General features: G+C 47.2%; 1 protein-coding gene across 1 annotated transcript; it reads left to right on the top strand.

Annotated features, from left to right (window-relative positions):
- The first annotated feature begins 7,862 nt into the window (after positions 1 to 7,862).
- MPEG1 (macrophage expressed 1) lies at positions 7,863 to 11,111 on the top strand. The gene has a single exon (XM_084828851.1). The coding sequence runs from the start codon at positions 7,997 to 7,999 to the stop codon at positions 10,166 to 10,168; it is 2,172 nt and encodes a 723-aa protein (XP_084684977.1). The 5' UTR covers positions 7,863 to 7,996; the 3' UTR covers positions 10,169 to 11,111.
- The last annotated feature ends 2,358 nt before the right edge of the window (positions 11,112 to 13,469 follow it).

The following is a 13,469-nucleotide window of genomic DNA, read 5'->3' on the forward strand; positions in this document are numbered from 1 at the left end:
AGGTCCCCCACCCCCAGTAAAATCTTTACTTTGCAAAAGCACTGGAGGAAAGAGAGAGATCAGAAATATTTCACCCCTCTCTCACTCCCAAAGCATCAGGCATGGCACGAGTATTTTTTCTCTTCAAGAGATTGGGGGTGGGGGCAAAGAAAAAAATGCAACCTGAGAAATAAGAAGACTTGAAAGGAAAAGAGAGGAAAGGGAGACGATTTTAAACATGCAGGCATTTTAAAATAAAACTGGGATTTCTGAGAATAGCTCAAATTCTTTTTTTCTGTTTGCTGCAGTGTAAATCTTCCAATCAGCAAACTGCTGAATGGAAACAGAGAACCCATTCCTGTGAATTCAATTCTGGAAAAGAAGAACCAACAGTGGGGGACTCATGCTTTCGCATCATGAATTGTGATATCATGGGCTGTGTACCTAAGAAAGAGGAACTAAAAAATACCGAAAAAACCAAAAACAAAACCCAAATAAAAATGAGGGAGTTTCAGCTTATTTAGCTTTGATGTTATATTTGTGAAACATAAGGGTTTGTATAAAGAAATCCTGAGAGAAAGAATGCATTGGAACATTGCAATAAAGGTGCTTCCATATTAAGCTTTTATCACATTTAAGGAGGCACGGTGTTTGTGGATCCAGCAAGGAACAGATATTTTGCACCGTGAAAAGCTGTAAAGTGTCCATTTGAGTATGATTATTTTTCTGAACTCTCTCCCTCTCCTTCTCTCTGGGTGCTTCCAGACAAGGTGTTTATTGTGCCATCGCTCTGCCTCAATCACAGAATGTTAGGGGGGGTCCAGATGTCATTGTCTTCTATTTGTAACCCTCCCATGTTTTCCCACCACTTCTTCCATCTTTTTCTTACCATAGAAAATCCATTAAGGAGGGAAAGACTGAATAACTGCACAATGCCTTTTGACTGGAAGAGCCATCCATCTGGAAGCACTCAGAATCAGTTGGAGTGTAACGAAATAAGGGGGAAATGAGACACAACAGGGCTGGCATCAAGGGGAGGCATGGTTGGGCACCTGCTGAGGGCCCACACCCCAGCAAGGGCCCACTGACAAGGGTTCCCTGGAGTTGCTCCTCCTCTTCACCATTGCAACCTGCTTGTTCACCCGCCTCTTACCCTGGCCCAGACAACAGTGGTGGGTAAGAAGGAGGAGTAGCAGATGCCCCAGCCTCCTTGCTCCCTGGCTCTCTCTCTGCCTGTCAAGCAAGCAAGCAAGCAAGCAGTAACAAGGATGAGAAAGAGGATGAGGAGCAATAGCAGCTGGGGGCAAGGGTGGTGAGGAGGGAGACTCACCGAGCAAGGAGGGGGCCCATTCAGGGTGTCCTGCCCAAGGGCCCTCGGAAACCTGGAGCTGGCACTGAGACACATACAGAGATAGCAGAAGAACTCTCTCATTCAGATGTATACCTGGACCTTGTTTTAAAGATCTGCAACGGCCGGACAGCATCTTGAATGTGAAACCAGGCAGGCATCCTTCAAATGAAGATAAATACCCTATACGTGCTCAGAGATGTGGCTCAATGTTTCTAAAATCATACCAGAATAAATCCTAAAATGGGGAAAAGAATTCCTAGCCTTGCTCAGATGAAGCCCTGGGGTTCTTAAAGAGAAACCACTTGGATTTCCCACACAAAATGAGCACTGAAAGTTTGAACTAAGATAGGGTTGGTACCCATCAGTTTAGCGAACTAGTGAAACAAAGAACAAATTAAATAAATGCTGTATTAGTACAAATGGGTTAGTACACATTTAAATTTATTTATTTATTTTATTTATTTATTGCATTTATATCCTGCCTTTTTTCCTCCAAGGAACTCAAGGCAGCGTACATGATCCTCCTCCTTCCACCATTTTATCCTCACAACAACAACCCTGTGAGGTGGGTTGGGCTGAGAGTCTGTGACTGGCCCAAAGTCACCCAGTGAGCTTCCATGGCCGAGTGGGGACTAGAACCCGGATCTCCCGACTCCCAGTCCAGCACTCTAGCCACTACACCACACTGGCTCATAATATACATAATATACACACACATAATAGGGAACTCTTAAAAGAACAAGAATCTCTACCATTTAAGAGCTGAGGGATGTACAGAACAAACTGTTTGACCTAGAGCGGGTTTGGGCAACTTGTGCCTCTCCAGATGTTTTGGCCTAGATCAGCCCTAACCAGCATAGCCAATGATGAGTGATGATGGGAGTTGTAGGCCCAAACATCTGGACAGCCAGAGGTTTCCCACCCCTGACACAGAGAGAAATTTCAACTTCTCAGTGTTCAAAAACCTAAGAACACAAAAACAGAAGAAAAATCATAAAATCAGTGGCTGCTTGTATACACATTACGAACTTGACCACCACTGTGTCTGGAAGTACACATGCTAGTTCCAATAATGTTAATAGAATAACATGTTAATAGAATAATAATGTTAATAGAACGTCCAAGTATAGCTCTGTACAAATCTCAAGAGCAAATATCCATTCACCGGAACAAATTCCCAGTCCCTCTGCTAGAACTGGGTGCTGTGACTTTCCTCTGTGCTCTGCTCTTTGACTGATACATCCCTGCCCACCCCCCTGCTCTTGTCCTTATTAACCTTTTAGGTCCCCACCTGTAAGGACTAACCACACAGTCAGAATTCCCCATCAGAATCTTTCTCAGCTGAATCTGTTCTGAAAAGGGGAAGTTGGAAAAAAGAAAAAGAAGAAATGACCCAGAGTGAACAAAAACATGACTCTTTATTTATGGCACAGATTTAATATGATGAAAACAATGATTACTGGTGAAAGTCGGTGCTAACTCTTTATTTCCGAGCAAACTGTACAGCAACTATTTTCCAAACCAAAGTTGTCACATTAAATTAAGGATACAATAGTGACATAAAGATCACTTATGTAACAAGTCTCACCTCCCATTCAGCTCTTTTCTCTCCGCCCACCCGCCTGCCTCCCTCTCCAGCCCTATGTACATATTTCTGCTGTGATCTGTGTGTGACTCACTGGCCCAGAACACTTACAATTTCATTTCTGCTGACAATATATTCACTTCCACCTTTGTACAGAGCCTCACAGGGTTGCCTGAGATCATGTGCAACTGAGAACAGAATTGAAGGCTTGAGACCATCCATAAAGTACATCACGTGAACAAAACAAAACTTTCCACACTCCCACGCATGGCCTGCTCACAGTTTGCTACATTGGAACCTCTCGGGGCGGGGGGGGGGGGAGATCTACAGGAAAATGGAATGAGAAGCACGTTGGGGTATTATCCAGATTTTCATGAAATTGGCTTTGGTCCATTAGCAGCACACAAAGCAAAAAAAGTGGAATAAACACCTAGACCTAAAAACTAGGGCTGTGCATGACCGCCCCCCCAATTCACTTCAGGGGCTGATTCAAACCTTCTGAATTGGCCCCGCTTCGCTTCAGACCCAGTCTGATTCGGTTTGGATTAAGACCCAAAGTGAGATTCAGATATCCAAACTATTCAGATTTTACGTTTTCCCATTGATGTGCGTTGGAAAACTGAAACGGCCATAACTTTTTCAGTTTTTATGATAAATACATGGAATTTGGGGACCTGGCAACCCACATGGAGGTGATTCCACTTGCCAAACTTCTGGCCCAGTAGTTTTTGTGCTAGGTGCAGGTAAATGAGCTATTTTCAACAAAAACTCTCAAAGCAAAGAGCTATAACTTTTCACTGTTTCCGCAGAAGTGCATGAAATCTGGGCACCTGGCATCCCCAATGCAGGTTACTGAACCTGCCAAACTTCAGACACTTTGACCCAGTAATTTTTGTGCTAGGCACAGGTAAAATGTGCTGTTCTCAGAAACTCAAACCAAAGGTAATAAACTAAAGGGATAATCAGAGAGGTGTTTTAGAGGTGATGAGGAAGAGGTCGCTATCCCTAATCTCTGGTGTAGGATTTTTTGAAGTGCAAAATAACCCCTCTCCCCTAGTACTTTCCTATTCAGCTTCACCCTGGATGACCTCAGGCTCTCTTGGCTGAATGGAATGCACATTACCTGGGAAAACAGGTCTGCCCTAAACCAGGACACACTACCTGGAGTGGGGGCGAGCCAGCCTGGCCACTGGTGCTGCTGGTCCCACCAGCACCTCGCCCACCTCTGGTGGCAGTCATGAGACTGTTCACCTAATGACTGCTTTTTGTCCACTGAAATCCTTGCCAGAAAAGTAGACTCAGTAACACACCTAGCAGAATTGAAAGCATCTCATCTAGATATTTGCGCTTGAGCAGTAAGCATTTCTGTATGTGCTTTTGCAAAACAACGGCACTTAAGCTACTGCTTCATTCTTTCACTGTGCTGGTTAGAAGTGCCTGGCTTTGGAAAGGGCCCCTGTGCCTTTAATTGCTTTGTGGAGGGAGAGGTTTTGTTCAGCCACTTTAGCTTCTCTGACCACTGCAGCCCAGTGATAGGAGAAGATACATTTGTCAGTCTTCTCCCTGTCTCTTCTGAGCCCAGGACAAGAGCTCCCTTTGCATCAGGACAGGACCTGGCAACCTCCCTGCATTCCAGTTCATAAGAACATAAGAAGAGCCTTGATGGATCAGGCCAAGGGCCATCTAGTCCAGCATGCTGTTGGCACAGTGGGCAACCAGATGCTCACGGGAAGCCCACGAGCACGACATGAAAGCAACAGCACCCTTCTGCTCATGTTCCCCAGCAACTGGTGTACATAGGCATACTGACTCTGATACTGGAGGTAGTATAGAGGCATCATGACTAGCAGCCATTGATAGCTTTATCCTCCATGACTTTGTCTAATCCTCTTTTAAAGCTGTCTAAACTGGTGACTGTCACTGTATTGTGTGGTGGCGAATTCCGTCGTTTAATTAAGTACTGTGCAAAGAGCTACTTCCTTTTATCTATCTTGAATCTTCCACCATTCAGTTAAATGGGAGGACCCTGGGTTCTGGTATTATGAGTGAGGTCCCTATCTAGTTTTTCCACACCATGCATAATTCATTGTTTTCTCTGCCAATTTATTGATGCTTCCCTTCTGTGCAGGGTTCTCTCCTACCTCACTGAAAGCACATGACTATCCTCTCTTATTCCACACAGTTTTGCTGCCAATGCACATCAAGCGGAAGAAGGTTAGACAGATGTTGTCTGTGATCCAAGAATGTGATGACCTGAGCCATGTTCTTTTTCCAGCTCATCACAGACTTCCTCTCGTGCCTCAGCAATTCCATCTATCAAAACAGAATAGTGTGTCCCCAACTAAACAGGGCAAGGGAAGCAAAAGTTCGCTTGTCCTGAGGTTGCCATGGCTTTGTAAGCAACACAATTGGAGACTGAGCAAACACCTGAATTAACTTCTGCCTGTTGTCCCCCTCCCCCTTCTGCCTTGTATCATCATTTTGTAGATACAAGAACATAAGCAGAGCCCTGCTGGATCAGACCAGGGGCCATCTAGTCCAGCATTCTGTTCACACAGTGGCCAACCAGCTGTCTACAGGAAACTGGGAACATGGGTGGGAGGGTGCTGTTGTGCTCATGTCCTGCTTGTGAGTTCCTGGTCGACAGCTGGTTGGCCACTGTGTGAACAGAATGCTGGACTAGATGGACCTTTGGTCTGATCCAGCAGGGCTCTGCTTATGCTCACTTCCTCTGATACTGGAGGTAGCATATAGCCATCAGGACTAGTAGCCATTGATAGCCTTCTCCTCCAGGAATTTGTCCAATCCCCTTTTAAAGCCATCCAAATTGGTGACCATTGCTACACATTGTGGTAGTGAATTCCATAGTTTAACTATGTGCCGTGTGAAGAAGTACTTCCTTTTATCTGTCCTGAATCTCCCACCAATCAGCTTCATGGGATGACCCCAGGTTCTAGCAGTATGAGACAGGGAGAAAAACGTCTGCCTATTCCCCTTCTCCACACCATGCATAATTTTGTACACCTCTATCATGTCTTCCCTTACTCTCCTTTTTTCTAAGCGAAGCAATCCCATGTTGTTTAGCTAAGCAATCCTAAACAATCCTATGTAACCTTTCCTCAAAGGGGAGTTGCTCCAGTCCCTTGATAATTTTAGTTTCCCTTTTCTGCCCTTTTCCTAACTCTACCATATCCTTTTTAGGTGTGGTGGTGACCAGAATGAAGAGAAGCCTTGTTTGCCTTTATAAGGAAGGAGGGGCAATCAGCAACACCCAGTCTAGATGAAGGCATCCCCAATCCTTGTTTCATGGATAGCCAGTTTAGACTAACATGTCAAAGACATGCATTGGAAGGCAACATTCCAGACTCCACCTCCTGGCTGCCATGTCTTTTCAGACAGTCATGGCATTCCAGAAGTACTCATCAGACCTCCTGACACAACCATTTTATGGGCAGCTAGAACGCACAACTGGTTCACAGTCAAGAAACCCTTACTTGCAGCCATTCTTTTTATCATTGTCCTAGCCATTCTTATTATAAAGCACCATGCAGAAAATGAAACATGGCTGCCACCTGTCACTGCAAAGAAAAAGGCCATTGCCTCTTTCTCCTTTTCCCCAGGCACTAACCGCATTCTCTCACACAATATTATGAATGAGTCTACCCTGGTATTCAAATTCTCCCTTTAGCATTGGCATGAGTTGGAGAATAGCAATAGCGCCTAATAAAGGTCTAATGAAGGTCTAATCAGACCTTGGCCAGTTTGGATGGTCAGCTCTGATCCCACCTATAAGGTGGGTGGAGGTTGTCAAAGAGGTCTGAATGAGCGTGGTGTGTGGGACCAAGGGAAGTGGAACAGAACATCTTGGAGAAGTTGCTGAGAGATTTCTGGAGAGAAGAAATGTTGGCTTTCAGGGAAGCTGTCAGGGGTGGCCCATCCATATAGGCAAAATAGGTGGTTGTCTAGGGCACCAAGTTAAGTGGAGTGCCAAATTTGAGGAAAAAATACCAAAAAATACATGTGTGTACAGCAGGAGAGGCTCCCCCTCCCACCCCGAGCAGCCGCTTCCTTTGTCCTCGGAGGGCTGAGCCTAGGGGCAGGGGGCCCCTTGTTGGCCATTTCACCCCGAGGATGCAACCAGGATCCTTCTTCCAGGGATCTGCCTTGGGCGTTGTGGATGGGACTTCTGTTCCTTCACAGACTGGATGACTACGCTCGTCTCCTTTGTTGTTTTTATGAGACCCTCTGGTTGATACAGCGCTTCATTAAAAACAAAAAGCAAAACAAAACAAACCATTTGGGGCATGTTTTATTATAAATGATAATATTTCTGCTTCTGAAGATGCGGGTGGGTGGGTGGAGGGTTGCCTCTTCATTAAATGGACAATAGGGGCAAAATGTTTCCCAATTTACCAAAAACCTGAGCCTAGATCTGCCCTTGGGGTTTGCGGGTGGAGGCAGCGATTGCATGGCTCACCTAGGGAGCCAGTTGCTGCCAGCTAGTCTAGGGCCACCCCTATTGCTATTGCTTTCGGATGAACAAGCGCTACTTACCTGTTTCTTGGTGCCTCTTTCTGCAATACCTGCTTACATTATGAAAGAAACAGCTTGTTGCAAATCACCATAAGTCTCCATTGCTGTCTCTCTTCCAAAAGGAAACTAAGGATGCTTCCAGATGAGTTCTTTATTGTGCAATCGCACTGCCCCATTCACAGAATTTTGCAGGGGTTCCAGACAGTGCTGCCTTCGATAGGAAACCCTCCTGTGTTTTCCCACCACTTGTCCCATCTTTTTTCTGACCAGAAAAGTAGGGAAAGACAGAAGAGCTGCACAGTGGCTTTTGATGGGTAGTGGTGCTAGGAGCCCTCTATCTGGAAGCACCCAAAAAAACCTGTCAAAGGCCCCTCTACAGTTCTGCCAACCTGTGTAGGGGGAAGTACAAAGCAATCAAGTTTAGTTTCCTGTTTCAATTACCAACCTTAGTGTAAAAAGGAGGAAGCCTCTACTCGGTTACCCACAGCTGAGACAGAAGTACGTTTATACCACTCAGATGCTTGAATGTCCTCCACACTGTTCCAGCCATGAATAATTTTACAGGAATCTTTCTCTCCTTAACTCTTGTCATTTGGGCATGCTGGGCACTGGAACCATCAGTGCGGCATCCTCATGCCATTGGATTTCAGGAATGCAAGCAAGCCCTGGAAATTCCTGCACTGGAAGTTCTTCCTGGAGGTGGCTGGGATAATCTGAGGAACCTGGATATGGGGAGAGTTATCGGCCTAAATTACTCTTTGTGCAGAACCACAGGAGATGGAGCTTACATCATCCCCAATGAGGTCTTCACTATTGCACGTAAACAGAGCTACCTGGAGATGAACTCAGAGATCATAGAGTCTTGGATGGATTATCAGTGTAGCACCTCGGCGTCCATCAATGCAGAGCTGTCCTCTTCATACATCAGTGGCAGGTTCTCCAGTGACTTCCGCAGGATGAAAACCCACCAAGTGAGAGACCAGGCTGTAACCACCAGGGTTCAGGTCAGAAACCTGATGTACACTGTTAAGTTTGACCTTGCAGCCATATTAGATGAAGGCTTCCAGCAGCAGCTCATTACTATTGCTAGCCAACTGGAGAACAACCAGACTCGAATGGCTGACTACTTGGCAGAGCTCTTAGTGCTGAATTATGGCACACATGTTATCACCGGAGTGGACGCTGGAGCCAGCCTTGTCCAGGAGGACCACATCAAATCCAGCTTTGTGAAAGACAGCTTGTCCATGCGGAGTTCTATCACAGCTGCAGCCGGGGTCTCTTTCCAGAACATCATCAACTTCAACAGTGGTGTTTCAGCAGGCATAGAAGATGGTTTCACCAAGGAGTACCAGGCCAACCGCACCAATTCCAGAGTGGAGAGCATCGGTGGGCTGCCCTTTTATCCTGGCATTACCTTGAAAGCCTGGCAAGAAAGCATCACCAACCATCTGGTGGCTGTTGATCGGTCCGGCTTGCCTTTGCAATTTTTCATCACCCCCAACAACCTGCCAGGGTTGCCCAGCCCCACAGTGAGGAAATTGTCGAAGATAGTGAAAGCGGCCATCTCCCGCTATTACACTTTCAACACATATCCTGGCTGCACAAATCCAGCCTCGCCCAATTTCAACTTCTATGCCAACCTGGATGATGGAACTTGTGAAGGGACAGCAACCAACTTCACTTTTGGAGGAGCCTACCAAGAATGTGCTCAGCTGGAAGGTCCTGATGCCGCCCTGCTCTGCCAAGGCCTGGAGCAGAGGAACCCGCTCTCTGGAGCTTTCTCCTGCCCAGTGGGCTATACCTCTATCAGACTGCGCTCCCAGCAACGTGAGGAAGGGTACAGCCACTTGGATTGCCACCAAGATTGCGTTGTCTGGAGGCTATTCTGCAAGTGGGTTTGCAAGGATGTGATCATTCCCTCCAGAGTGCGATTTAGCTCCTATTGGTGTGCAGCCCAAGGGCCGGTCCCCGAGAACTCAGGCTTCCTCTTTGGGGGCCTCTTTAGCACCAGGAGCACCAATCCCGTGACGAATGCCCAGTCCTGCCCCTCCATGTACTACCAGCTGAAGCTCTTTGACCAGCTGAAGGTTTGCATCAGCAGTGATGAACGGGGCCAGAAATACTCTGTCCCCTTTGGGGGGTTCTTCAGTTGTGAGGTAGGGAACCCACAGATGGGATCCCACAATGGAACAGAGCATGACCCATACCCCAAGAGGTGCCCGGTGGGATTTAGCCAGCACCTGGCTCTGATCAGCGATGGATGCCAAGTGGAGTACTGTGTCCAGGCTGGGCGCTTCACAAAAGGGACTTTGCCCCAAGCCCGGCTCCCGCCCTTCACTCGTAAACCCGCTGTCAGCTCTGTTGCCACCGACACCATCCTGGTGGTGAGCAGCAATGGTGAACAGACCTGGGTCAAGGACTCTGAGACTCAGCTGTGGAAGCCAGGCAACCCTGAGGATGTGAAACACAATGTGAAGAGAGAGGGGGGTGCCGGAGGGAGACTCTCAAATGGAGAGGCAGCTGGGGTCACTGTAGGGGCCACCACTGGCTTGGCCATCCTGATTGGCCTGGCTGTCTACGGATGCAGGAGGTACAAGAAGAAGGAGTACCGCAAGATAGGGGGAGCGGGGACGAGCCTGATCTCAAGCAACCCTGCCTATGGCCTCGTAGCCGAAATGGAGGATGCACCCCAGCAGGAGCAGGAAAGGCAAACAGTTTAGTGGGGGTGAGAGCACTAACCATGCTAGACAGATTTACATGAATTTGTGGTGAACTTTTGCCCTCTCTTCCTACCCTGCAAAACCTGTACTGTCCGGCACAGCCCTAAGATTCCTCTTACTTCTCTTTAACTGTTCTCAGAGGATAGATGCAAGAGCAGAGACGGGCGCTCCCATGGGCATGTTCCATTCAATTACAAACACAGGGAGCTGCCTTAGACCCCATCAGACGATTGGTCCATCTAGCTCAGTATTGTTTACACCAGGGGTGGGCAACCTTTTTTCTTTGGAGGGCTGCATCCCCTTGGGGGTAATCTCCTGGGCACTGCATGCAGGGTCAGAGCCAGAAGTAGGCAGGCCCCCCACTTTTCTCTCTTTCTGCCACCTCCTTTCCTGCATGTCTCTCTTCTTGACAGCTCCTTCTCTCTCTCCCCCTTCCCCACCAAGAGGGCTGCTGGGAAAGAGACAAATGGCTCTTGCCAGAGCTTGAACAGATTGCTTGCAGAGCTCTTTGGAAATTACTCTGCAGGCCACATGGTATTAGGTCACCTTAGCCTTAGGGCTGCAGGTTGCCCACCACTGGTTTACACCGACACACTGCAGATCTCCAGAGTTCCAGGTAGGAGTATGGCATGTCTACAGAGAACCTTTGCATGGATTTAGGATACGGCAGTCTTCCCCAACTTGGTGCCTGCCGGATGTGTTGGATTACATCTCCCATTGTCCATGCTGCCTGGGAGTGATGAGAGTTGAAGTCCAAAACATCTGGAGGACACCAAGTTGGAGAAGGCTGGGATATCATATGCTCATTTGGTTGCGGCCAGACCGCACCTAAATTCATTCTATGCCCGTCCTCCTGCCTGTCTGTCTGTACTGCAAATCATGGTTAAGGTGGTGGTGGTGTCATGAGGTTGTCAAGGGCATACAGATAAAAAAGTTGATTTCATCACAGCGGACTCCCTGAGTTATCTTATTAAAGGGGCTGGGGGAACCATGAGCTCACCATGGGCAGCGCAGCCCTTACAGGGGAAGGGGTTTCTTTCTATATACTTCCTAGCAGATCCTGCAAAGATAAAACCCTTCTGTTAAGGACATTGATTTTGAAGGACAGCCCCCAGAGTGTGTGCAAGATTCAAGGTGCACAGAAAGGCGACCGGTTGCCTATCTGAAGCTGGTAAGTAACCGCTTGTATTACACTCAGTCTGCACTCTTGTGCATCCACGCTGACACACACTTTGCCTAAAGCAGGAGTAACGAGAGAAGAGGAAAGGCTCCCCTGTAAAACAGGGATGATGTCGTGAGAGGCAACTCTGTGTCAACACCACTCCTTGAACATCGCAGGCACTGCAGCAGCATCTCCAAGGCAGGCCTGCTGCACAGTCAACTTGCCCACAAAGTGGGCACCAGCAGAATTGTGCTCACAGAAGCAGGACCTGATAAAGCAGCCTTCCCCAACCTGGTGCCCTCCAGATGTTTTGGACTACAACCCCCAGGACTCGCGACCATTGGCTATGCTGGCTGGGCTGATGGGAGTTGAAGTCCAAAATTTCAGGGCACTCGGTTGGGGAAGGCTGTGATGTTTTAAAACTAGCTACTGCTACCTTGAAAAATCTGCTTCCTTCTTGTCTACTTCTCACAGGACACATCTATGTGGCACTCATGTGTGTATGTGGGGGTGCTATGCTGCTCCCTTGTGCCCCCCCCCCCGATTGACAGGAATTATCACAGGACTACTGCACATTGCACAGGCTGCATGAAAAGCCGCCCACTTTGAAGGCAAGGCAGCAGGGTGTGTGTGTGTGTGTGCATGCGCGTGCATGCGCAATCCTTCCAATGCCCAGCTGGACATGAGGGAAGCTGCTCTTTACACATGCCCAAAGTCCCCAATCAGTAACTATTTTTGACAGTGAACCATTTTGACAAGATGTGGGTGGGTGGCATCACTAAGGCAGATGCAACACATGCAAAAACAACCAGTTGCCAAGTCCTATTGCCACAGATTCTGCAAATCCACCCTCTTCTTTTGCCTTTAGGGCTGGTAATGGGGGGGGAGGGAGGCACATGGCACCACTCAGGGAGTCAGACAGGGCCCAGGCGCCACCCGTCACTGATTCCTATCCTAGTTAAAATCTCAGAGGGATGACCTTCCCACTTCTTGCATCCCACCGCGGACTAAAAACCCTCTCATCATAGACTCCCTTCCCCTGTCCCCAGCAATTATACCCCTGGGGGTGGGGGAATAATTGTTATTACACTATTCTTTTATTACTACCCCCACACACACGTTTTTCTTTTTTTTAGCCCCAATTGCCACATAAAGGCTGCAAAAACTGCCAGCGCGTAGATTTTCAAGCTCCCTTTTGCCTCTAGTTTAAGAAGCTGGATAAAATATAACTTGACAAGGACACCTCTCCACCCCCACTCCAAGCCCAATATAAGACGGATAATATGAGGACAGAGCAGGCTCTAAATGCAGACTTTTTACCAGCAGCACTCTAGAAAGAATAACCTGAGTAATGATAGAAGCAAGCTCTGGTTTTTCTTCCCCTGTAGTAACAGAGGCTAGAATAACATTTCCCTAGCACAGCAGAGGGTTGAGCCAGCTTTTATTCATAGTGGCAGGGAACAACACTTTGAACTCCATAGAAGAAAAAGCATGCTTACTGCCACATGCTCACACAGCCCTTAGGCTTAAAGGAGGAACAGGAAAGAAGGGGGAATGGATAGGAGAGAATTCAAAGAAACTTCAAGGTCTAGTCCTTGCTCAGTACTGAGATGCCAGAAGTGGAAAGAGGCAGCAAATGCTTTTATCTTTCGACAAGATGGTTTTTTTTTCTTTTTCTTTCCTGAGCCCACTCCACAAGTGCATCTTTGAATACACATTGTGCATTAGCACAATTTTGAGAATAGCTCCTCTGTGTTCAGTCAGCAGCCTCTGCACCATTACAGCAACATATATCCTCACGGGGAAGGATGACAGGAAAATGGACTCTTCTTCCACAATGGGATTTGTCTGTTAAGCACAGCAGGTTATTTACAAACTGTCATGTCTTTGGTTTTATTTGATCCAGCAAAGGCAACTGCATATATAACAATGTATTAAAATATACTCCGGAGTGCAAAAATATACTGTGCTCTTTTATAAACATGATATTCAATATGTTTGGTGGGAATCAACCTGAATGAACAGCATTTTGTGTAAGTGAGCTTTGCCTACTCCCTAAAGAATCTTGATTTTCTCAGAGCTGCTTCTATTTGATTGCCCTGTTTTATTGCTTAATGTTCCAAGCTGGTGGGGACTCAG

Source organism: Heloderma suspectum, chromosome 1 (assembly GCF_057233095.1).
Source record: "Heloderma suspectum isolate Gila_16-S chromosome 1, 16-S_ref, whole genome shotgun sequence".
NCBI classification, from domain to species: Eukaryota; Metazoa; Chordata; class Lepidosauria; order Squamata; family Helodermatidae; genus Heloderma; species Heloderma suspectum.

Coding starts and splice junctions, on each gene's coding strand:
- MPEG1 (XM_084828851.1), top strand. CDS start 7,997: ATGAATAATTTTACAGGAATCTTTCTCTCCTTAACTCTTGTCATTTGG.